The sequence below is a fragment of the Galeopterus variegatus genome, unplaced genomic scaffold (genome assembly GCF_000696425.1).
Source record: "Galeopterus variegatus unplaced genomic scaffold, G_variegatus-3.0.2 Scaffold12, whole genome shotgun sequence".
Classification (NCBI taxonomy): Eukaryota; Metazoa; Chordata; class Mammalia; order Dermoptera; family Cynocephalidae; genus Galeopterus; species Galeopterus variegatus.
Window position 1 is genome coordinate 882,032 of NW_007726123.1, and position 26,660 is coordinate 908,691.

At 38.2% G+C, this 26,660-nt stretch overlaps 1 protein-coding gene across 3 annotated transcripts in view; it reads right to left on the reverse strand.

Annotated features, from left to right (window-relative positions):
* The window catches only part of ABCB11 (ATP-binding cassette, sub-family B (MDR/TAP), member 11), an 88,114-nt gene that overhangs the window by 44,488 nt on the left and 16,966 nt on the right, over window positions 1–26,660 (reverse strand). For all 3 annotated transcript variants that reach the window (XM_008590143.1, XM_008590209.1, XM_008590278.1), the window contains 6 exons: window positions 17,462–17,549; window positions 16,198–16,331; window positions 14,372–14,543; window positions 11,414–11,538; window positions 7,056–7,230; window positions 1,795–1,908 (listed from right to left, as the gene is read on the reverse strand). In XM_008590143.1, the coding sequence (XP_008588365.1) occupies window positions 1,795–1,908; window positions 7,056–7,230; window positions 11,414–11,538; window positions 14,372–14,543; window positions 16,198–16,331; window positions 17,462–17,549 (808 nt within the window). The remainder of the gene's footprint in view (window positions 1–1,794; window positions 1,909–7,055; window positions 7,231–11,413; window positions 11,539–14,371; window positions 14,544–16,197; window positions 16,332–17,461; window positions 17,550–26,660) is intronic.

The following is a 26,660-nucleotide window of genomic DNA, read 5'->3' on the forward strand; positions in this document are numbered from 1 at the left end:
TTAATATATGATATATAGTATTAATATGTAAGTGATGTATAATATATTATAACAACTACATATTACTATTCTATATTATTGTATTATTTAGATATTATTATGGGAGACAATTTACAAGGTGTTTTTGTTTTGTTTTTTGGTTTTTTGGCAGCTGGCCTGTACAGGGATCAAACCCTGGATCTTGGTGTTAGCACTATGCTCTAACCAACTGAGCTAACCACCAGCCCTACAAGGTGTTTTAATGTGCTTTTTTTCATTTACATAATAGTCGCCATAACCTAACTAGACAGGTGATATGCCCATTTTTCAGTTGAGGAAGTGGCGGAGTCTCAGAGAGATTCGGTTTCTTGCCTAGGGCCGTGCCACTAGTCAACCAAGCTGGGGTCCAGTGGTAATCTACAGCTGAGTATCCACCGTAGGTGATAATTCAAACCGAGCATTCTCAAGTGATATCTTCAAATACTATCATCTTTCAACTGATATCCTGAATTTCAGGATATCAATTGAACAACACCTTGTTGTTGCTAATAGCAAGCCTAATGTAGAACTTAACCACTGGGGGAAGGCTACCTCCTGCTGCCAGGACACTCAGGGTCAGCTTCTTCCCTCTTCCACTACTAGTGATAGAAACCCATCACTATTGCTCTATTTAGGGGTGTAGTGTAATCTCTTTTCTTCTTCTTGGGTGTCTAATAAAGGTAATAAAAATAACTTTTAAATGACTTAATTTTTGGTAATAGTTTCAGGGCCCTTTTAGAGTCATTTCATCTGAGGATAAAGCGACCCTAAGAATGAGGTAGAATTTGAATACCTCAACATTTTTATGTGGTTTTCATCAATCTGCCTATGCCCCAGTATATGAAACCTCACAATAGGAAACAGAAGAAGTGATGAGCAGCTTCCTCAGGCATGTCACAGCCTCATTGTTTGGCCAAAACATATTCACGGTTCAGGGAACCCACGAAGCACCTCTGAATTTCCAGAGCTTCTGACTCTTAGCCCAGGGCGTGTTTTCAGAGGGAAAGGACAACATCCTGCCAGCTTGCCCTTCTGTTCTGTCTCTTCCCTAGCTTGTCCGATGTGTTTCAACAGATTAACCAGTAAAATCCTAGCCAGGCTACCAAGGCCTTTTACAAGCTTAGAGAGAATTTCCATTTAGAAGGTAATCCAATCTTATGAACTTGGTCTTAGAATCTTGCTGCTTAAAGTGACCTGGCCCCTTCCATTCCCGGCAGCCTCTGCCCCTTGCTCTCTCTGTCAGTCACACTGGACTCTTCCAGCTTCTTGAGCACCAAGCCCTTGCCCACCCTGGAGGTCTCTCTTCCATGAACACTCTCTCACTGTCACCTCCCGGGCACCACCACCTCCATCCCCACCCCCCTTTGTATGATTGACTCTCCTCTGGTTCTCAGCTCAAATGCCACCTCCTCAGAGATTCTGTCACCACCTCCCAATTTAAACCCTCCTCTCCCGACCCTGGTCCCTAACGCATAGCCCTATTTTATTTCCTTCATCGTGCCTATCACGAGCTGATCTGGCCTTCGAATGTGCTCACTTCCCGACTGCCTGCCTCCCGGGATGAGTAAGAGAGCAGGGGCCTGACTGGTTCTGCTTCCCTGTTGCTCTCCCAGTTCTTAGAATCATTCTGGCTCATGATAGCACTTAATATATCTTACTGAAGTAAGGGCATCGTGACAGCTCCTCACATTTTTTAACATTGAGGGTAAATTCGTCAGGGGCTCACTCCCTACCCCACCCCACTCCCACCTGCCTTTACTGTTGGCTTTCACATACCCGGTCTATTGTCTCAAAAATGCTGGTGGCTGCTGCTCGCCCAGTTGCAAAGGCTTCCAGACAAGGAGATGCACTGCCAAGGTTTAAAGCTCCTACTATGACACTGAGGAAAATCTGAAATGCAAAGAGAGGGACATCATTCTCACGTGTTTTTGTCAATGTGTAAATAGTGCTCACTGTCATTTGGGCCATCCACGAGAACTCAGAAGTTTCTCAGAAATATTCTTCCATGGGAGTTTGAAAGCTAAATAGCTCTCTGGCACTTTGAAATGCCTGGAATAGTTTTTGTTCTGTAAAGCATCCCTAATTTTTTCATTGTTATGATTTTAAAAACTAACATTACTCTTTACTGAATTTCTACAAAGCAGAAATTGTTTTGAAATGAGTAAGGCAGCATATAGACACAAAGTTGGTTAGAAAAGTGATATGATAATTTGATTCATTATATAATTGGCCTTATAATGTTTTTCTGGTTAAAGGGTTGCCGAAACAATAAAGACATTAAGATTAGCTTGACTGTCCCGGAGTTTGGCACATGCAAAACCAATCTGCTACTACTGCTAGCAGTACTCCAATACTAATCACTAGGATAACCACTGCTGCTGCTACTACTATGCAAGGGTACTTTGAAAAGTTCATGAAAAGATTCATATTGCCTTTTAATTCTATTTTTCTACAAACTTTTTGAAGTACCCTCATACTACTACTAACAGTAGCAACAACAATAATTACAGGGTATGTCTCTAAGTGCTTTATCTGTGTTACTTCACTTAATTCTTACAACTGAAGAGGAAACAGATGGGCATGGAGGTTCCCTAACTTGTCTTAAGTCACAACTTGTGATAAGTGACAGCAGCATTTGAACCCAGGCTCTTGACTGTCTTTCTGCCTGGCTCCCAGCCCCTCCTGCTGCTGGCTGCAGGAGGGTGGAGTGGCGGGGTTCCTGTGCACAGCTGGGGAAGCTGGCCTTTGACTCACCAACCCAGCCATCTCATTACGTGCTACCAAACAGCACTCTGTGTTTCTCAGCACTGTTTATAAAGATGAAGAGGCAATGAGGCAGTTCCTCAAGCTGGCATCTGGGAGGAACACAAGTCTCTTCCTGTCCACTCTGTCAAGCAAAGAATGGTCCTACTCCTGCACTCGCATGGAGGATGTTTCGTGGGCCACTGTCTCTTGCCACGCTAAAGGCTGGCTCCTGCACAAATGTAATCTTTCTTAGATAATTAAATGATCCCAGTCTGGTTTCCATAGGCCAGACTCTTCCCACTGGTTATATCACATAAGGGGAAATTACTCCAGAGTCTCTCTCCACTCTTTCTTCCTTGTGGTGGGAGCAGCTGGACCATGGAGCTTCTCACAGCATCCAAGACATCTCGCTCCCTCTCCTGTAAGCTCTCCATTCACACATCGGGATGATTAACAGGGCCAGAGCTTCTCGATGCAGGGGATGGGCTGGCCCACACACGCCCTCCCCCTAAATTCCCCGGCCTATGCACAGGACAATCATTCTCTCTTCATCTGTTCTTGCTCCTCTCCTCAATTGTGGCGGATTTTTTCTCCCATAGGCAGATTACTTAATCTTTGAAACCCCAGTTCCTTCCTCTGGAACACAGGGATAATGACAGTACACACTTCATAGGATTGTTATGAGGATTAAATGAGATAATGTGTGTAAAGACAATTAATTAGTGTTAGACACATAAATAAGAGTGATGATGATGATGATGATAAAAAAGAAAAAGAAGTATCGAGGTCCCACTCTTAGGAAGTGCTAAAGGGAGCGGACAGAACAGTTCTTGTGGTCTAATTTGCTTAAGACCACCCTCATCAGTGGTCTTCCTGCCTCAGCAATGGGACCTTCCACATGCCCTAGATCAGGTGTCGGCAAGCATTTTCTGTAAAGGGTTAAACAGTAAATATTTTAGGCTTTTCAGGCCATATAGGCACTGAAGCAATTGCTCTGCTCTACTATGTGGTACCAAAGTAGCCGCAGGCAATATAAATGACTGTGGCTATGCCCCAATAATACATTATTTCTAAAAAATGGGTGGTGGGCTGGACTTGGCCTCTGGCCCATAGTTTGCTGAATTCTGGTCTGGAGTCTAGACAGACTCACTGGAGGCCTAAATGGAGGTTTGGGTCAAGCCCTTGCTTAGCGTGGCTTTGCAAGCCACCACCTCAGGTGAAAGTGTCTCGGAAGGTTCTTAGGTAAGAGTGACACAGGACAGAGGCACATGCCTAATGCCATCACAGTAGCTAGCACACATCCCAGCAGAGCAGCATTTTTCACCCTGAACACCTTAGCCTGGGGACAGTAGTGTGGGAAGATGGACTGCTGTGGAACCATCAATCTATGGGCATGTTGTGCTGGAAAAAAAAAGGGGTCTGTGGCCCCTTGGAAGACAGACCCAGAGGCAGGAAAACAATGGTTAATGGATCAGCCCCAGAATCACAGAGACCTGAGTTCAAATCTCACTCTTTGCCACTTGGCACATATTTCTTAACTGATGTCCTCTATTTCTTTTTTTAAGTGGTAGTGTAATGGCACCAATTACAGAGTGAAGCCATAAGCGTTAAATACAATAATTTTATTAAATACCTCACTCAGTGCTTGACACCTTGTACTCACTGAATGAATGCTGCTTTCTATTATTGTTATCTTTTATTATTAAATCCTGAAACTTCAGAGGGGCATGAAAGAGCAGCCCTCTACATGATTCAGTTCCCCTTCGTCTTTCCCTAACAGACCTCAGAGTGTGTTTTTTGTCTGTGTACAAATGATACTAATTGTAGTCATTTTTGGGAACTACTTACCATGTATGCCCAATTACCATGTAGCCAGTAAAGATTTTGTGCATCAAAAAATGTACTTAATTAACCTAATTATTAATTAGTTGAGTGGATTAAAACAGCTCACTCAAGCGTGCTCAGCCCTCATTGTTTGCTGTGCAGAAGTACAGCCAAGAACTCATGAGCGAGAGAGAGAGAGAGAGAGAGAGAGAGAGAGGAGGGAACAAGGGTCATACTGTTAAAGGATGCCTTTCATTTTCCCGGAGAAGAATTTCTTAAGGTGTAAGCAGAGGTTTGCAGGAAGAGGTAGGAGTAGGAGGTTAATAATTGATGATTAAAATGTTACAGACACATAGTATACCATGTCTGCATTTCATAAGTAATCAAGAAATATCAGTTGAAAGAATGAATTATTTACAGAAAATATAGAGTAGCCCACAGACCAATTAACAAGAAACTTAAAGATGGAAACCATACAATGGCTTCCTGCTAGAGAAAGTTACCAAGTGGCATTTTATTCAATGATTCTAACTGGAATTGTGTATTATTTAATTTTCAATTTACCAATTCATTTTTCCCTCTGAATACTCATGTATATTCATGTATTCATGTATACTTCCATCCTCTCCTTGTAGGCATGGAATGAAAGGAAGGAGGGCTTTTCTCAGTGCCTTTCTGCAGAGTGAGCAAATATAAGGAGCTGAGACTAACGTCAACTACTGTTATGCCTGGTTTGGTAAATGTCAAAAGTCCTTGGGAGTAATTGGATCAATAAAGACAAGGGACTTTATAGTCAGATTTCAGACTGCAAAACTTTCACAGATTTTTCCAATGTGCAAAACTATACCCAAGTCGTTAAGAAAGTGGTTAAATTACGATAGTAGTAACACTTTCCATCCATACTATCCTTTTAAAGTTTACAAAACACTTTAACACGTTTTATCATATTTAATTTCTTAAACAAAGTTCAAAGAGATGTCAGTTATTCATGTTGCAAAGATGAACTGAATTTAAAAAGTCGTTCTCAGTATATTATCATGCTCTTAATGAAACAATGTCAGTGGCTTAGATTAATTGTGGCTTGACCACAGATAATCATTTCTATTTGTAAATCAAAATCCCATTTAATTTTCCCTAGAAATATGTTTATATTAAAGCAGTAGATCTCAAATTGTAATCTTTCAGCTAGTAAATTTCTGGTATACAAAATTTCGATTTTTTGTTGTTGTTGTTTAATTGTTGCTTGTTTCACCCAGAATTTGGAGCCAAAACATCTTACTTAAGAATCTTATATGAAACTACTTCTCATCTCCCTGCTAGACCAAATGAAACCAGTATTTTGTTTCTGACCTCCCTGACCTTATGGACTTTCCTGTCTGAGGACAAAAAGGGGTGGGGACAAGTGTAAATAAATGCAAATGCTCAATGTCACTTAAGTGCTCTGACAGAAAAGTAGAGCATGTCATTAAAGAGAATAAGACTGGATGAGCATGGGAGTCCTGATTGCGAAAGTTCCATTCAGCTGAGAATCTGAACAGTGACTCGATTCCAGCTGTAAGGAGAGGGGCTGGAGCTAAGGAGGAAAGAAACACCTTGGAAGAGGGAGGAGGATGAGAAGCCTTCTCTAATCCCTGCCACAGCTGGTCACCCTGCTATTCACTGCTATTCACTACTTTATAGCATATACGAGGGTACTTGAAAAAGTTCATGGAAAGATTTGTACAATCTTGTAATTTAATTTTTTCCGTGAACTTTTTGAAACATCCTCATATCATCATTTATCATTATGCATTTACATGATTATTTAATTATTGCTTATCTTCCCCGCTACACTGTAAATTCCATTAAAGCAAAAAAATCACATTTCTTTTGCTCACTATTGAGTCCCTTGCACTTTGTATGGGTCTGGCACATAGTCAGTGCTCAACAATTACTTACTGAATGAGCAGCTGAAAAGACACTGAATATTAACGTTGCCATGGCAATAGCTGCGGCATGGCATAGCACAAGTGAGCAATAAAATGTTTGCCTGACCTGTTCAGTTGAGAATATTATGGATTTGGTATTTTAGTAACTCATTCTGTATCACAAATACATCCATTAGCACATATCTTGTACAGTTTATTAAGCTCAACTATATGAGCTGTTAATTTTTAGTTGAGAGATCACTGACTTTCCATTTTCATGGCATATTATCTCTTGTACCCAGTCAGAAAGTCATTGTTTTTACAGCTATAAAATCTTCAGTTGACTGGAAATCATTATATTGCTGGTCTCATCAATTCAAATGCTCAGCAACTCTTTACTACAAAATGCCTAAGTGTTGCTTGTTCCTGTAGATGGGCTCCATCAAATCATTGATGCTTTCCTCCCTCCAACACTAAAGTAATAAACAAAATGCCCAATCCATGAACTTTTCTGAGATACCAGCTGGAAATGTCATGTCTAGATCAACAAGATGAACATACCTGCACAAGGGTTCCTGGTGTATATTCTCCTTCCTCCAGGACGAGTTTGGAGCCATACCAGAAGGCCAGTGCATAGCAAAAAAAGATGAGACACCACATGTATCCTGTAAAGAATCCCATCACTATCCCTTTTCTAATTCCCCAGCGTTGGGCAAACACAAGATTTTTCTCATACCTGTGGAGAGAAAATATTTGAATCAATTTCACCAGCAGCAGCTCAAATTATAATATCTGAAACAGGCCACAATGCTGTGGCTTTACTCAATGATTATAAAGTCACCCCAAACAGAGAGCAGATTTAGGGAAAGAAATCTACAATAACTTCGGTGTTGTTATTTACAATTTGTTTTAAACTGGCAATAAAACATGTTGAAAGGACGCTACTCAATAAAGCCTCATAGAGATGATTGCTGCTTGGATGAATAACAGTGGGGAAAGCTTGACCCCAAGAGAAAAAAATTTTCAACACAAACGTTTGGACAGGAGGGATCTAGTACTATTTGAGCTTGAATTGTTTCCTTGAGTCGCATGTTCTCACTTATTGGGGGAGGTAAAAATAAATAAATAAATTCACACACACACACACAAAAGAAAAAAACGGCGGGGGGGAGAAGACATAACAACTACAATTCCTTGAAGTTGATAACGACAAGCAAACAGAAAGGACATTGTCGGGTGGGAGGGAAGAGAGGGAGGAGGGAGGGAGGTTTCGGTAATGGGCCACAATAATCAACCACATTGTATATCGACAAAATAAAATTTTTAAAAAATTAAAAAAAAAAAAAAGAAAAGAACGTAATTGGCTCCAAACAAGCTGGTTAGACTATTTGGGTGTTTCCAGCCACCCAGACTTGGAACTAGTGTTTGGACTAACTCATCTACCTATATTCACTGATCGGCTTTGTAGCCAAGATGCCATGCTGTGACATAACTGGTCTGGTTCATAGCCATGGGCCATGGATAACTGAAACTATGTGGAAATTTAGTGCCAGGACTAGGGTTCAGTAATTCTATGATCTAGCCATTAACAATGGGCCTTGTCTTACAGCTCAGACATTTTGAAACTGCCTCCCTACATCTCAAAAAAATGAATTCATGGAGAACTTTTACCCTTTCACAGGACACAAACTAAAGGTCTATCCTATGCTTGCTACTATTTTTAAAACATGCTGCCTTTTTTGTTAACAAGAAAAGATAATATCTACCATGATGAAGAAAATGTGGAACTGAAATTTTTTATGAGAAATCAGGTAACCTCACTTCACAAACCAAAAAAAAAAAAAAAGTTAAAAAAGAAAAGAAAACAGGATAATTGGAGATTATAAATCCTATTCTCTTTTTTATTTGGTGAATTTGGTAGCAATTGAGAATAACATCATCCTACCAGATCTACAACACATAAGAGTTTGCATTCTGTTGGTGGTTGTTTTATAAAATCAGTACATGGCACATGGTAAGCACTCAATAAATATTAGATAAATTAAAGAATAAAAAATCATATTTTTGACCACTGTGCTGTTTTGGCAGCTTGAATTTCATTGTGTATATATACCACATTCTGTATCCATTCTTCCATTGATGGACACTTAGGTTAATTCCATATCTTGGCTACTGTGAACAATTTTGTAATGCATATGAGTGCAGATATCTCTCAACAAATTGATTTCATTTCCTTTGAATATATACCCAGTAATGGGATCACTGGATCATATGGTGGTTCTATTTTAATTCTTTGAGGAACCTTCATATTGTTTTGTGTAATGGCTGTACTAATTTACATTCACACCAACAGTATACCAGTGTTCTTTTTTTCTCTACATACTCCCCAATACTTGTTGGTTTTCATTTTTTCGATAATAGCTATTCTAACAGGCATGAGATGATATCTCATTGGGGTTTTGATTTGCATTTCCCTGATGATTAGCGATGTTTAGCATCTTTTCATTTACCTGTTGGCTGTTTGTATGATTTCTTTTGAGGAGTGTCTATTCAGGTTCTTTGACCATTTTTTAATTGGGTTATTTGTTTTCTTGCCATTGAGTTGTTTGAGATTTGAATATATTTTGGATATTAACCCCTCATCAGATGTATGAGTGTGGTTTGCAAATATTTTCTCCCATTTCATTGGTTGTCTCTTTACTCTGTCGACTGTTCCCTTTGTTATATAGGAGATTTTTAGTTTGATGTAATCACACCTGCCTATTTTTTTTTTTTTTTTTTTTTTTTTTTATGCTTTTGTGGCCATATCCAAACAATTATTTCCCAGACCAGTGTCAAAAAGCTTTTTCCCTATGCCCCTATGCTTCCTTCTAGTGGTTTCATAGTTTTAGGTCTTACTGTTAAGTTTCTAATACATTTTGAGTTGATTTTTTATATGGTTTGACTTAAGGGACTGATTTCATTCTTTGTGTGGATAACAATTTTTCCCTATACCATTTATTCAAGAGACAGTCCTTTCACTATGTCTTTGGCATCTTTATAAAATATCAATTGATCATAAGTGCATGGCTTTATTTATGATCTCTCTATTCTGTGGCATTGGTCTATGTGTCTATTTTTATGCTGGTACTATGCGGTTTTGATTACTATAGTTTTGTAGTAGATTTTCAGATTAGGTAGTGTGATACCCCCAGCTTTGTTCTTTTTGCTCAGTATTGCTTTTGCTACTTAGGGTCTTTTGTGGTTGCATATAAATTTTAGGATTGTTTTTTCTACTTCTGTAAAAAATATCATTTTTTTCTATTTCTGAAAAAAAATCATTGGAATTTTAACAAGGATTGCATTGAATCTGTAGATTGCTTTCGGTAGTATGGACATTTTAACAATATTAATTCTTCCAATCAGTGATCATATAATATCTTTTCATTTATTTGTATCTTCTTCAATTTCTTTCCTCTTATAGTTTTCAGTGTACAGATCTTTCTACCCCTTGGTTAAATTTATTCTTTTTGTTTGGTTTTTTTTTTTTTTTTTGTAGTTATTGTAAATGGGATTGTTTTATTGATTTCTTTTTCTGGTAGTTCATTGTTAGTGCATAGAAACGTTATTAACTTTTAGAAGTTGTTTTTGTATCCTAAGACTTTACTGAATTCATTTATTAGTTCTAACAGGTTTTTGGTGGAGTCTAAGGTTTTCTACATATAAGATCATGTCTGAAAGCAGAAACAATTTAACTTTTTTTCTGATTTGGATGCCTTTTATTTCTTTCTTTTGTCTAATTGCTCTGGCTAAGACTTCCAGTACTATGTTGAATAAAAGTGGCAAGAGTTGACATCCTTGTCTTGTTCCTGAGCTTAGAGAAAAAGCTTTCAAATTTTCACCACTGAGTATAATTTAGCCGTGGGCTTGTCATATATGATCATTATTGTGTTGAGGTACATTCCTTCTATACAACAAGAATTTTTATCATAAAAAGATGTTGAATTTTGTTAAATGTTTATTTGACAACTCTTGAGGTCATCACATGTTTTTTGTCTTTCACTCTGTTAATGTGGTGCATCACATTAATTGGTTTGCATATGTTGAACCATCCTCACATCCCAGGAACAAATCGCACTTGATCATGGTGAATGATCCTTTCAATGTACTTTTGAATTTGGTTTGCTAGTAATTTGATGAGGATTTTTGCATCTATGTTCATCAGGGATATTGGCCTATAATTTTCAGGTGTCCTTGTCTGGCTTTGGTATCAGGTGGTAATGCTGGCCTTGTAAAATGAATTTGAACTATTCCCTCTCTTCCATTTTTTGGAAGAGTTTGAGAAGGACTGATACTAGTTCTTCTTAAAATGCTTGGTAGAACTCAGCAGGCATCAGGTCCTTTGACAAAAGACTTTAATACTGATTCAATCTCCTTACTCATAATTGGTCTGTTTAGATTTCAGATTTTCTATTTCTTTGTGATTCAGCCTTGGTAGGTTGTATGTTTGTAGAAATTTATCCATTTCTTCTAGATCATTCAGTTTGTTAGCAAATAATTGTTCATAGTAGTCTCTTATGGTATCAGTTGTAACGTTTCATGTAGGTTTTTCTTAAATAGCAGCAAATGGTGTTATAAACTGGTATGAGGTACAATATATACACATACATATGAAATAAGTATCTATCCTAAGTTGGCTTTCTAAAAATCATCAACTACAACATCTTCAAAAACACATTGCTAAAGGCTTGGGACTTCTTGCAGTTCTTGACCAATCTAAATTACCTTGCTACTCTGCTTAGCTACCTCTTGAAAAAAATGCTCCCTCAGGAGACTATAGACCAAGGTGTGCCGGCCACTTCATACAAAGTAGGGAACATCCAAGGTACTGTGCTAATTGATGAAGTTCAGGAAAGTGGCAGTCATTCCGGTTAACCAACCTTTCAACCTCTTTTTTCTCACCACCAAAAGCAGCCACTGTTCTCATAGATGAGAGGACTTCATCAGCCACCGACCCTGCTTTGGCATAGGCCTTCAACTCATAGTCTGTAAACTTGGACACACTCTAAAATCCAGAAGAAGAAGAGAAAATGTGAAGACCAGATAATTAGGTAAACAGCCCGTCATTCAGTGATTCATTTAAAAGTAAACCTGTGGTATGGTTAAAACAAGACTCAATTCTCACTGTAACATTATTCACAGGAGGAAAGAATTTGGTCCAAGTTTGGTCTATCTTAAACCTCATCTGTGGATGTTTGGTTGTTGATATATCAAAATGACTCCATTAAAAGTTAGGCTCAAAAACCCTTTCATAGACTAAGTTTTAAATGGGTCATTCTGTGAGACTAAAGTGTATTTATTTACATTAATGAAGTTTTCAAGTCAAACCATGTCATATTTCACTGAGATTAGCTAAAGGCCATTACAGTTTATAGACAAACCCCAGAGGCAAAGACCAGAGGCTCATGCAGACATCATGATTGGTTAGGGTATAAAACAAGAGAAAGGATCAAAGCATGCAAAGGCATGACGTTGCAGAGGTAATTCTGGAGAAGAAAGGTTCAGGCAAATATTGCACCATTTTGGCTCATCTGTAGGGTCTCAATTTTAGCTTCGATTTTTACAAAAGAAAATGAAAAGACATCTGTGCTTAATAGTAACAAGTTACTTTTTCTAAAATTGAGTGTGGATTGAATCCTAGTCAAAATTAGCCCCCAAAGAAACCAGTGGAACAGATTAAGAAACAAAAAGGGGGAAAAGCAAATGTTGTGGAAAATCAACTAACTCGGAAATCTAAAAAATAAATAATAGTTAGACTAAGGGAATTTGTCTACCAATCGTTTTTCCAAATGTTTAGCAGCAAAGCTCTTATCAAACAAAGTCTTACACAGACTTCTAAGGTACAAAATAAGTCAAAATAGTGGTTTTTACAGTATATTTGTCAGTCCACATTTTATAAAATTTGTGAATTGAAAAGGCAACATTAAGGAAAGTGAGGCTATTTTTATCAACATTAAATTTGCACATGGGCTTTATAATGATGTGGATGTTTTTAACACACTCCTCATCTAATTTATTCCTGAAATATGTATTGGCAGCACAGTAATGAGAAAATTAAGTAGTTGCGAATTATATGTTTTTATTGTAATTGCCCATTAAATAATCTCAGGACACTTCAATTAAACTGATACAGGAGCTTAAAAGGCATGTATTAAGAAATACTTAACAATTGCTCGTGTTTCTCAGTACAAATTTAAAGGTTAGACAAAAGCATACAGAACCATGATAACTTCTAATGTGTCATATGTTTCCCATCTCTGCCTTTGAACTGAACCTAATGAAGTTGCCTGTATCATTTTGCAGTAACAAACATGCACAGATCTGAATGCAACAAGACAGTGCAGAGTTACCACATTCCAAATCAGTGACACATTTATGAGAAGTTACAACATGGGCACTGAGACAAAAAAGAGAAACTGTACTGTAAACCTGTTTAAAGCCAAGTGAATCAGGCTATGTTTTTAGTCTCCGACATGTTAAAATGTAGCCTATGATCCATTCGAGTGTGTATATTAATTTATCACAGGTTTGAAGAAAGAGACTAAATGTATTTGAAGAAAAAAACCTGAATCAAATGCTTGCAGAAACCCTTAAAGCCCCTCTGTGGAAGCTGAGGGTTTCCTGAAGTATAATTGAAAGTTTTTGGTAGAAAAGACTGTTTTAAAGCTTGCATGGTATAGTAGATTGCAGGGTGGGGGAGAATCTCTTTAGTAATTGATTCAGTGCCATAATGTGCTTAAGTGCATAACATGGATTATGCCCTGAATCATCACAGTGACTTTGTGAGGTATTATCCCTTTTTAAAGATGAGAAAAATTAGGTTTTGACAGGTCGAGTGTATTTTTCTTGAGTCACACAACTTATTCGTGGTAGAGCCTAGTGAAATGGAGTGAGCTCTTTGCTACAGTCACTTTAAACCACTTTCTACATTACCTGGGAAATGTTTGAATAATATAGACACAGATTGTGAGAATATTTTGCTAGACAATATCATCATGGGGACTGGTACCTGTTGCTCAGTGATGCTTGAGTACAGCTTTTCACTTAAATTCTTTTCTCATTTATTGCAAATTGTTAGTGTGCCTGATCCCATGGCCTGCTATCTAATGTGGCTGCTCTAAAATAAGAAACAATAATTTCTCAATCCTTATGAGTGCTTTTAACTGGGGTGACTCAAAATTCCTATTTCTAACTTTGTCTTGGCCTGGAATACCTGGGGAACACACTGTGACGGGGATAATGCTCAGAATGCGTTAGGTAACCTTTTTTTGAAACCCATCAGTTGAAATGGAGAACACAGTTGTAATTGCAGAATCTCTTTTACATGCTTGTTACTCATCTGGGTATGTTTGTTGTGCCTTTTTGAGGGGAGCATCTGATCTTGGGAGAACACAAAGAGCAATAGGTATATTGGAGAGAGGGTGAGGATTTGGAGTCAGGCCCCCTTGAACTTGAATCCTGCTCTGCCAGCCGTGCACTCTCAAACAAGTCTCTGAGCCTCAGTTTCCTTTATTTAAAGTGGTATTAGTACTTACTATACAAGATTGTTGTAAGCATTTAAAGAAAGTGAATATGAAACTGCTAATGTGCTTGGCAAAATAGTAGACACTTAATAAATGTAGTTGCTTGCTGTTAACAAAATAATATTTACCTTATTAAGACATCATTAATTCTTACTCTATAGAATGTTATTTGAAACAGGGGAACAATCAAAATAAACCAACACAGTGATAATTATGATGATTAAACATATTCAGGAGAAAGGGATCAAGCTTCACATTTTTGGCTGTTTGAGTGCAAATGTCTTTCCATGGAGAGAGGCAAAAAGACATTCTTACCAAACCAATGATGCCTGCTCCAATTCCAATGAGAGGACTGACAGAAATAATAACCAAGGTCAGTTTCCAACCATTGTAAAATCCCAACAGGAACCCACAGATGGTTGAGGTCATGCGCTGAATGAAAAGGGCCATTTGGTCGGCAATTGCTTCATTGATTTTATTAATATCACTAGAAACAAGACAGGCTTTGATCACTAAAACTGAATTTGGTCAATTCAAATGTCTTGCTGAGAAATCTCAGTCTTTCCTTTCTAAACATTCCCATCTCTGTACATTGCCCTTGGGTAAGATAACAGCCTTTCATATCTCAGAAAATCTGCTGTACCTTGGGATGTTATCAAGCCTCTCTCCTCACAGCCAACTAAGTTTGCCCTTAACCCAGCTTTCCCAACTGGTATCCATTCAACATTGATAAAGGCTTTTAGAAACCATGTTATCTGTCTCTTTTTTTTTTGTAGCTAATGTCTTTGGTCTGTCCTGAAGAGCCCTTCTTTCCTTCTTCATGCCTGCTAAATCCTTTCAGCCTCAAGGTTCTATTCACATACCACCTCATTCATAAACCTCATATAATCCCCCAGGAAGAGGTAACATCTTCCTCCCTATGTTTCCATTGTAATATAACTAGTCTGTATATTTGTGTATGTGTACGTATGTAATTATTGCATTCTGCTTATAGGCAGTATAGAATAGTGGTTAAGAGCACAGACTTCGGAGCCAGACTCTCTTAATTTAAATACAAGCTTTTCTTGGGCGAGTTACTGAACCTTTTCGCATCTGTTTCATCATCTATAAATTGAGGATAATAAGAAAACCTACCCCAGAGGGTAGTAATGAGGATTAAATTAGTTAATGTATGCAAAGCCTGTAGAACGGTGCTTATCATATAATAAGTAATCAATGTGTTAGTTCTGATTATTTATTTCTTTGTTCCTTTTATCCCTTCTACTAGGCTCTAAGTTCCTTAAGAACAGGAGTACAGGTAAGTGCTCCAGAATATTGGCTGAAAATAATTATATTAAATTCATATTCCTGAGAACATTCCCTTAATCTCTTGTCCAGATGGAGCAAATAGGGCTTGGGACTAGAAAGCGAGAAAGAACTTATGACATTACCTGGAAATGACACCATTGTATTCTAGCAAGGTTAAGTATTTGTTCAAGGTCACAGTAAGTAAGAGGCAGAATAAGTAGTGTGATCTAGGGGCTCCAATTTTCAGTCTGCTTTATTTTCACTGTACACTGAGGGTCTTACACAGGTCCTCAAAGTTCAGTTCAACGGGACTCAATGGGTTGTATAACTCACTCAGAATTTCTGGGGGACTGTTAATGACCCAAACTAGTATTTAGGTATAAACTAGATTTAAATCCAGTTTTTTAGTTTGAATCTTTTTCAAACTATTTTTGTTTTCTTTGTTGTTGTTTTGTTTTGTTTTAATGTGTAGAAATTGCCTCCACAGCTATGGTAAGATCACTATTTCTAATTGTATTGTTTTTCTTTGTATATACACAGATTGTGACATCTCTCAATTTCTCCTTCTGAGGCCAATTAACCCTACCTCTTTTAACTCTCTTCTATAATACTTTATTTCTAACATTTCAATCAAGGGCCTACAAACTAAATTGCAGTATCCTGACTTTCAGTTTATAATGACCATATTTGATAAGGTATTGCCTATTAAAAAGCTATGCTGCCTATGAAAGCCCAACTTAAGAGATAAAATGTATCAAAAATAACTGAAAATGTTTTCAAAGTGTTAAATTTAGAAATAAGAGTTGTATTATCCCAAAACTATGCATGGAAACATTGTTCCACCATCTACTTACTCAGAGAATCTTGTGTTCAGCTCTCCCACTGAATTGCAGTCAAACCATCCTATTTCCATTCTCATTATTTTGCTAAAGTAGATTCTTCTTATTTTCCGTATCTGATGAGCTGCAGCAATTACCCAAAGGCATATCTGGAAATCGATAAAGGAATGTTCAGCACCCCAATGTTACAAATATTCATTAATTTCTTCTTCTCTTTTCAGAAGAAAATAGTTTACAACAGTTGAGAAAAGGAGGGGAATCATTCACAAAGTGGCCCTTCTTGGGAGCTAAGGTGTGAGCTCTGGCATCTGCTGCTAAAAGTGGAGGTGAGAGGAACAACTTTGGACAGGGAAGCCCGAGCTTTGGGTTTGAATCTAGCTCTGATACTTAAGAGGCCCACGACTTTTGGACTTCACCCTACTGAGGTTCACTTTCCTCATGTGTAAAATAAGTCTCACAGAGCCAAAAATAAGGCATTATTGCTCTGAGATTTTTGCATCCCACTTCTCGGTGAATTTTTCCCCTGGGAGGTCTGCTACAAGCATTCATGCAGTTTTCAGGCAATGATTTTCAAGAAATAGAAGACAAAAATTATGACCTAAGCAGGGAATGTAACCCACTGATAGATCTCCCCTAACTAAAAAAAGTAAGCCTGTCATGAAAACTCCCAGTGCCAGAGTGGGAAAAATTTATTAATTTCTCTTTACAACTAACACTATCTAGAATTCTTGAATGAATGGGAGATAATTTGTTATTTTTTCTACGGAAGAAGGCAAAGATGAAATATTTTTCTTTTTTAAATAAGGATTAAGTAATCTTAAACCCTCCTATCACTTAAATCTAGAATATGCTTTAGATTTAGATTTACAGAATTTGGGTTGGAATGCAGTTTGGTGAGACTTTAAGCAATGAAAGAGAAAAAGAAAGCAAATTTTGCTTTCCTCCACCCCCCCATGCCTGGCTTTCTCCAGGCTGCTCACCCTTTCCCTACAAAACACACCCACAACTGTCCATTTCTGAGTGTAGAAAAGAGGACTAAATAGGCAAGGGCAGAGGAGGACAGGACATCACAACTCAAAGTCTGTTCTCCATCTCTCTGGACAACTGCTTGTATCCTCTTCAGAGGAAGAATCCCTTCCCTTTCTCTCATGTTCCCCCAAAATAGAACTGCAGTTCTTAGGGTTTCTGAATAGCATGAAGGGTAACAACACTTTGCACTTCATTGTAATGCCTTTGAGCCCAGATATTGATCTATAAATAAAACGGAGGAGCTACTAACTTGAAAATATCCTGTGATAAGTACTGCGGCAGCGATTCCAGCATAGTAAACGGCAAATTTGATCATCTCATTCTCAATGTTCAGCAACCTTCAAAAGAGGGGGGAAATGTAGGATTTACAAGCAGGGTCAAACTACCAAGGATTATATTTGTGGGTATAGAGGGATTTTAAATATGTGTGTTATGTGTTTCTATTATATATGAGTAAGACATTTTATCTATGCAGAATTATCATCAACCCAACCAAATCACTAAATAGACCTTATGATACCAATCACAGCAAATACGGCTGTCCCCTTCATTTTCACAGGCAGAGATGCTAGATTATGAATAATTAGTCAGTACTTGTTGGAAGTCAGGGGACCCTAAATGGCAGCCCAATGGATGGACCACTTTGGCCCCTTTCATTCATACCCATCATGGAGTGATAGAGCAATCACAGCTAAGAAAGGTTTTGTCTGAAAAGACACTGATAGATGCGTGCTGTAAATCTGGAGGTTGACTGTTACCTCCTCTAGGAATCTGAGCCAGCTTTTCAACTTCTCAGTCTTGGAGTGACGCTGTGAAAAATGTGCCTGTTATCTTCCCGTGTGGGAGGGCTTTATTAGCTCTGTCTTTCTGCTGACTACAGCCCATAAAGCTTCATTCACCAGAACAATTTCTAAGGTTGAAGCCAAAGACACTGGTGGGGAATAGCAAGAAAGCTCTTTCGCATTTTTCCCAGCAGCACCCACGCCGCGGCACAGGGTTTGGAATTGGAAGGGCCAAGGAGAGGAGAGATCGCTTTCCGGAAATAAGGAATTCTATAATTAGAAAATTAACATATTGATTAACGGCAATTCTGATCCTTGGGGACATGTTAAGTGACATGAAGTCTATTTCTTTAGAGAAGCAGAAAGCAGAAAGCAGCATCTCTAGCACAGATGCTCTCATTCTGCGTCCTTTCCACTCTCTACCAGGCCTTCCTTTGTGACTCGAGCTTGAATTATTTTCTCCCTCTGATAAACTCAGATCAAGCAACACAATATAGTCCATTTAATACAGGACAAACTATTATTCCACAACAGGTTGTATTGCCATCTTGCACTATTAATATCTTTCTTCCATATGGTTATATTGAGTATATCTATGTCTGTCATGCTAGTAGGTTGCAAGCTACCTGAGAGCAAGGGAAAGGCTTTGCTGCTTGGTCATATTGCCTGAAGCCTGGTACAATACCTTACACAAAGTAGTCAATAAATGACTCTTAATTTTGCTTGAACTTTCAAACACTAATTAGGAAGGGAAATCACTGCCATGGCCAACCCCTCTGACAATCTCCAAGCCAGCTAAAATGTATTGTGCTCACATTTCTAGACTTTCATTATGACTAAGGGGAACCCTGAGAATGAACAAGACCTAGAAAGTCATAAACTTTTATATGAGTATTGACAATCAGAGTCTCTTATAAAACCTGTGCATCTCTGTATAGCACATGTAATGTAGTATTATGATAAAGCCTTCTATATACATGAGTCAGTGCTCTTAGTTTTCTGTTTGTGGAATGAAATTTAGGTGTCTAAAAATAGAAAACTTTAAGCACTTGTCAAAAAATTTTCCTTAGATTTCCTGCGGTGCATTCATTCTACAAGCACTTTAAGCAGACGTGAGAAATGCCTGTCATGAAAAATGCAGCTGCCAGTTAAAAACAAACGTGTGGATTGACTGGGCACCAATCCAGCACTGGATTCCCTGGAGTGAAGTTCACGAGTGTTCTACCACCACTGGATGGTGCAGATAACGACACGTGTAGTTTGTGATTCTTTTCACTCCTGAGGTGCCCCTGAGATGAGTGATTAGCTCATTTCTATTATTCTGGGAAGAACAGGTTATTAGGGCTTTAAAGACTACTTGAGAATATTTCTGGAATGACAGGACAAACCCATCAGAAAAACTGAGAGGAAGGGAAGGAAACAGCCTGGCTCAGCTCCCTTGACTGCAAAGCAGGCTCTTCATCACCTGCATGTCAGAAGTCTCTTGTGATCATAAAACCCCAGAAAAAAGTTTTAAAGTGTGCTGGTGACTTGGACCGCAGAATGGCATCTTTCTTTCTTTCTTTTTTTTTTTTTTTTTAACAGAAAAACTGACGTGGATCTACTTAAATGAATTAAGATTCCTCTGACTCATTTGTTACATAGAGAAAAGGGGAGAGAGATGACAGTGGGGAAAAAGATGTCATTGGGAAAATAGAATAATTTAATCAGGCTTCCATGCCTCAGGGCTGGCTGGGGGTGGTTCAGTAAACAAATTTTGTGTGGGGGTGGGTGGAGTTAGTGTGCATGGGCAGCGCCACCAACTTGGCTGGCATTTACTGCCTCAGGCTTCTGCCTGACACAGCCATGCACTCAAACCTATGCTCCAAGGAACTTTTGGCCGGTTACCTAGCTCATAGACCTACATGTGAGGGGTCTGGGGACCCCGCCTGGTGTGTGAAGGGTTTGTGACCCAGTCTGTGAACGGGCTTGAAGGGTTTGTGAGCTCCAGACCCAGCCTTAGCTCGACAATTGGCCCATTCGGCAGGATTACGGACTGGTAAAACAGCCCAACAGATGTTTTTCAAATTGTTAAGATATGAGAATTCTTACCTTGCTTTTTAAGAATAACAAAATCATCATAAAATTGTATCACTCAATTTATGTATCAAGGTTTTAGATTAACTAAAGCCATGTGTTTTTCATATAAACTAATGAAGAGGTCTCTGTGAGAAGGTGCATTGCTTAATAAGGAATCTTCCTTTCAGTGGTTCCGATGCACTGTGTACCCTGTAGCACTAACACATCGAAGTGAACATCAGTGTCAACTCCTGACTGAGTGCCACAAGCTAGCAGAAATGTGTCCATGACCTAGTTTCAGAACAGTGGAGGCTCTGTATTCATTAATGCAGAGGACATTAACCTATGGATAAATGACTTATCATTGGGTAAGATCACCTCATAAACATCTGTCGGGCTTTTACCTGCCCATAATCCTGCCAAGTAGCCAATTGTCAAGCTAGGCCTGGGTCTGGAGCTCACAAACCCCTCAAGCTCGTTCACAGACTGGGTCACAAACCCTTCACATGCCAGGCTGGGTCCCCAGACCTCTCAAATGCCAGGCTGGGTCACCAGACCCCTCACACACCAGGCTGGGTCATCAGAACCCTTACACACAGGTCTATATGCTAGGTAACCAGCAAACAGGTCCTTGGAATCTGCAGGTTGGAAAGGCATGGCTGCAGGGAGCAGTGTCCGCCCAAGGCAGTCGACAGCCAAGCCACGGCACCACACATGCACACTAATTCCACCCCCCCACACACACATAATTTGTTTACTGAACCACCCCCAACCAGCCCTGAGGTGAGGAGAGCCTGACCCAACTATTCTATTTTCCTAATAATCCTCCCCTTCAGGGTCCCTCACCACACAATCTATGCGTTCAGAATCTTCCGTGATGTTCCCTTAGCAAGGATAAATGACCCTCCATTCATATATTACACATTCCATCCCAGTCCCAAAAGTCTTTTTGCAGCACCAACTCAAAAGTCCAAAGTTTCATCTGAGACTAAAGGCAAAACTCCTTCCAGCCGTGAACCTATAAAGAGTCAAAAACAAGTTTATCTACTTTCAAGATACAGTGGGACAGACATTGGGTACACATTCCCATTCCAGAAGGGAGGAATAGAAAGGAAAAACAGGCCCCAAACAAATCCAAAAACCAAACAGGGCAAATGTTAAGCACACTGGGGCACGTGGACCCCTAAAGCATTGGGCAACCTCACTCCTACAGCTCCTCGAGGTGCAGCACATTGAGCTGCCCTGGTGCCTGCATCTTTTCCAGGCTGGAGCTGCACACTGCCAGCATACTGCTGGCCTGAAAACTTAACACAACACGAATGTCACCAAGGTTTTTGGCTTTTGCTCTTCGGAGGTGCTGAGGCAGGATTGCTCCAGCCAGAGCAGCTGGGATGCAGGGAGCAGTTTGCCGAGGGCAATGACACCTCAGGTCTGCCCTCCAGGACAAACTCAGTTCTCCTAGGATGAGACAGATTATACATCTTACCTTAAGACACTGGATAAAAGAGCAAATTAAGCCCAAGATGAGCAGAAGGGAGAAAATATTAATAAAGATTAAAATAGAAATAAATGAAGTACAGAATAGAAAAACACTAGAGAAAATAAACAGAATCAAAGTTGGTTCTTCAAAAAGATCAACAATAATGACAAACCTATAGATAAACTGACCATAAAAAAAAGAGAGAGAAGACTCAAATAACTAAAATAAAAAATGAAGAGGAACTCTTATTGACCTTACAGTAATACAAAATTATAAGTAAATACTTTGGACAACTGTATGCTAACGAATTAGATGACTGAGATAAAATGGATACATTCCAAGAGAGCACAAACTACTGAAACTGACTGAAAAAGAAATATACACTAATAAAAGGCGGGGGGGGGGGCGGGGGGGGAAGGATCTGAATAGACATTTCTCAAAAGCAGACGTACTTTCTTTTCTGGAGGTGCTAAAAAAAAAAAAAATAAGACATATGATTGGTAAACAGGTATATGAAAAGATGCTCAATCATCAGGAAAATACAAATAAAAACCACAATGGGATATCACCTCACATCTGTTAGAATGGCTGTTATCAAAATGAAGAAAGATCTCAAGTGTTGGCAAGGATGTGGAGAAAAGAAAACCCTTGCACATTATTGGTGGGAATGTTAATTAGTACAACCATTAGGGAAAACAGTATGAAAGTTACTTGAAAAATTAAAAGTAGAACTACCATATGATCCAGCAGTCTCACTTCTAGGTACATATCCAAAGGAAATGAAATGAGTGTGTTGAAGAGATTTCTGCAGTTGCATGTCCATTGCAGCATCATTCTCAATAATCAAGATATGGGATCAATCTAAGTGTTCATCAGTGGATGAATGGTTAAAGAAAATGTGATATATAATGAAGCACTATTCAGCCTTTAAAAACATATAAGGAAATCTTGTTATTTGCAACAACACAGATGAACCTGGAGGACATCATGTTAAATGAAATAAGCCAGGCACAGAAAGACAAATACCACATGATTTCGCTTATATGTGGAATCAAAAAAAGTCACACTCATAGAAACTGAGAGTAGAATGGTGATTGTCAAGGGCTAGAGATGGGAAGTTTAGGAAGATGTTGGTCAAAGGATACAAAATTTCATTTAAACAGGAGGGAAAAGTCCAAGAGATATATTATACCACAATGTGACTGTAGTTAGTAACAATGTTTTGTATACTTGAAAATTGCTATGGGGTGTAGATTTAAGTGTTCTTACCATTAAAAAAAAGTACATGAGGTAATGCATTACTTCAAGTTAGCCATTCCACAATGTGTACATATTTCAAAACAACTGTTGAATACCACATATATATGCAATTTTTATGTCATTTAAAATTTTTTTTTTTTACCTTTTTGTCTTTTTTCGTGACCAGTAACGGGATCGCAACCCTCGGTGTCACGGTACAGCAGAGAGAAAATAAACAGAATCAAAGTTGGTTCTTCAAAAAGATCAACAATAATGACAAACCTATAGATAAACTGACCATAAAAAAAAGAGAGAGAAGACTCAAATAACTAAAATAAAAAATGAAGAGGAACTCTTATTGACCTTACAGTAATACAAAATTATAAGTAAATACTTTGGACAACTGTATGCTAACGAATTAGATGACTGAGATAAAATGGATACATTCCAAGAGAGCACAAACTACTGAAACTGACTGAAAAAGAAATATACACTGCCCTTGGCAGGAGCGCCACCACACTCTCAAGTGCCGCACTCTACCGAGTGCGCCACCGGGCCAGCCCGTCAATTAAAATTTTTTAAAAAGAAATAGGAAATCTGAGTAGATATATAACAAATGAAGAGATTGAATCAGCAATCAAGAGTTTTCAACAAAGAAAAGTTCAAGACTAGATGGCTCCACTGACGAAGTATACCAAACATTTAAAGAATTAATACCAATTCTTCACAAAGCAGAATAGAAAGGAACACTTTCCAACTCATTCTATAAGGCCAATATCACCTGATACCAAGAGCAGAAAAAGACATCACAAGAAAGAAAAAGCTACACACCAATATCTCTTGTGAAAGTAGACACAAAAATCCTTGACTGAATACTAGCAAATTGAATCCTGCAGCATATTAGAAGGATTACACATCATTACCAAGGAGGATTTTTTCCAGGAATGCAGGCATACTTCAACATATGAAACTCAACTAACGTAATACATCGTATCAATATAGTAATTGAGAAAAAACACAGGATCATCTTAATAGACTCAAAACAAGCATCTGACAAAAGTTAACCCCCCTTAATGATAAAAACACTCAACAAACTAGGAATAGAAGGTAACTTCCTCAGCATGATAAATAAAGAACATTTATGAAACATTCACAGCTATCATACTCAATGGTGAAAGAGTGCTTTACCCCGAAATCAGGAATAAGAAAAGGATGTGTACTCTCACCACTTCTACTCAACATTGTGCTGGAGGTTTTGGCCAGAGCAACCAGCCAAGAAAAATTTTTAAAAAGAGAATAGCTACTAGATTGGAAAGGAAGAAGTATATTTATCTCTATATGCAGGGTGGCATGATCTTGTATGGAAAATCCTAAAGAATCCACTAAAAACACTATTAGAACTAAGACAGTTCAGCAAGGTAGGATATACACAATACACACAAAAAATTGTATTTCTATACAGTAGCAATGAGCAAACTGAAAATGAAATTAAGAAAACATTCCATTTACAATTGCATCAAAAAGAATAAAATACCTAACAATAAATTTAACAAAAGAAGTGCAAAATTTATATTCTGAAAACGACAAAACCTTGTTTAAATCTTGTTGAAAACCTTGTTGTTTTCTTTAGTTTAGAAGACTCAAATAAATGAATCGTGGATCAGATGACAATACTATTAGGATGGCAATGCTCCCCAAATTGGTCTACAGATTCAGTGCAATCCCTAGCATTGTAGCTGACTTCTTTGCAGAAGTTAAACAACCCGATTGTTAAATTTACATAAAAATCCAAGGAACTTAGAATAGGCAAATATTGAAAAAGTACAAAGTTAGTGGACTCATACTTTCTGATTTCAAAACTTGCTATAAAGCTACAGTAATCAAAACAGCGAATTACTGGCATAAAGATAAATATATATATATATATATATATATATGTAGATCAATGAAATAGAATGGAGAGTCTGGAAATAAACCATCACATTTACAGTAAATTGATTTTGACAAAGGTTCTAACACTATTCAGCGGGGAAAAATTACTTTCTAATGCTGTGGAAAGGAATCAAGTCGGACTCCTAAATCACACCATATAGAAAAATTTACTCAAAATGGATCATAGACTTAAATATAATAGCAAAACTATGAAACTCTTAAAAGAAAACATAAGGTGTAAATCTTCATGACCTTGGATTTGACAATAGTTTCTTAGATATGACACCAAAAGCGAAAGCAACAACAACAAAACTGAGCATCACCAAAATTAAAAACTTAGTGTTTCAAAGAGCACTATCAAGAAATTGAAAACACAACTCCAAAAAAGAGAATTCATATATTTAGCAAGGGATGTATATCTAGAATACACCGAGAACTTTTACAACTCAATAATAAAAAGACATATAACACACTTTTTTAAAGGGCAAAGAATCTGAATGAACATTTTTCTAAAGAAGACATACAAATGGTCAACAAGCATCTAAAAAGGTGCCCAACATCAGTAGCCATCAGGGAAATGCAAATCAAAGCCACGTTGAGATATCTCTTCACACTTGCTTAGGATGACGACCGTGTTAGTTTCCTGTGGCTGTTGGAACAGATTACCACAAACTTGGTGGCTTAAAACAAGAGAAATGTATCCCCTCACATTTCTGGAGGCTGGAAGTCTGAAATAGCTTTACAGGGCCAAGATCGAGGTGCTGCCAGGATTGCGCTCTCTCCAAAGGCTTGGGGGAGAATCTGTTCCTTGCTTCTTCCAGCTTTTGTTCACTGCTGGCATTCCTTGGCTGTGGCAACATCATCCCAATATCTTCCTCTATAGTCACCTTGCCTCCCTTCTTCTCTCTACAGTCAAATCTTCTTCTTAGTAACTACCCCTTTTAAGCACACTTATGATTGCAATTAGGGCCCACCTGGATAATCCAGGATAATCTTCCCCATCCCAAGATCCTTAACTTAATCACATCTGCATACTCTTTTTTCCATATATGGTCAGATTCACATGTTCCAGGGATTAGGACCTGGATATCGTTGGGGACCATTATTTATCCTATAGAACTATCATGAAAATATAGACAATAAATAACAAGTGTTGATAAGGATGTGAAGAAATTGGAACCCTCATATATGGTTGGGGGAATGTGAATTGTACAGTCAATTTAGAAAAAAGTCCAGCAGTTCCTCAAATGGTGAAACATGTAACTATATGACCCAGCAAATTCACTTTTAGGTATATTCCCAAGAGAAATGAGAACATATGACCTCACAAAAATCTGTGCACAAATGTTTGTTTTCAGCAGCATTATTTGTAAAAACCAAAAAGTGAAAACAACCCAAATATTCATCAATTGATGAATGTATAGATAAAATATATCCATATAATGAAATATTATTCAACAATAAAAAGAAATGAAGTACTGATTCATGCTACAACATGGATGGACCTTGAAAACATTATGCTAAGTTAAAGAAACCAGTCACAAACGACCACATATTATATGATTCCATTTGTATGTCCAAAATAGGCAAATCCCCCAAAACAGAAAGTAGATTAGTAGTTGCCTAGAGCTGGGGTTGGGGGGAGGATGATTGGGGAATTAGGGAGAGATGGCTAAGGAGTGCGGGGTTTCTTTTTGTGGCAATAAAAATCTAAAATTGATTGTGGCGATGGATGCAAAATTCTGCGAATATATTCAAAACAATTTATATGGGTAAACTTAGAGGTTTATAAATCATATAGCAATAAAATTTTTTTTTAAAGTGCATGGTTTTACAGGATCTAACTTCAAAATGGTGCTTGCATGCATAACTAAATGTACATTACTAAGAAAGTAGACTGAAATCCAAGTGAAAGGACAGGCTCGGATTTCTACAGTGAGGCATCCATATGTGGGGCC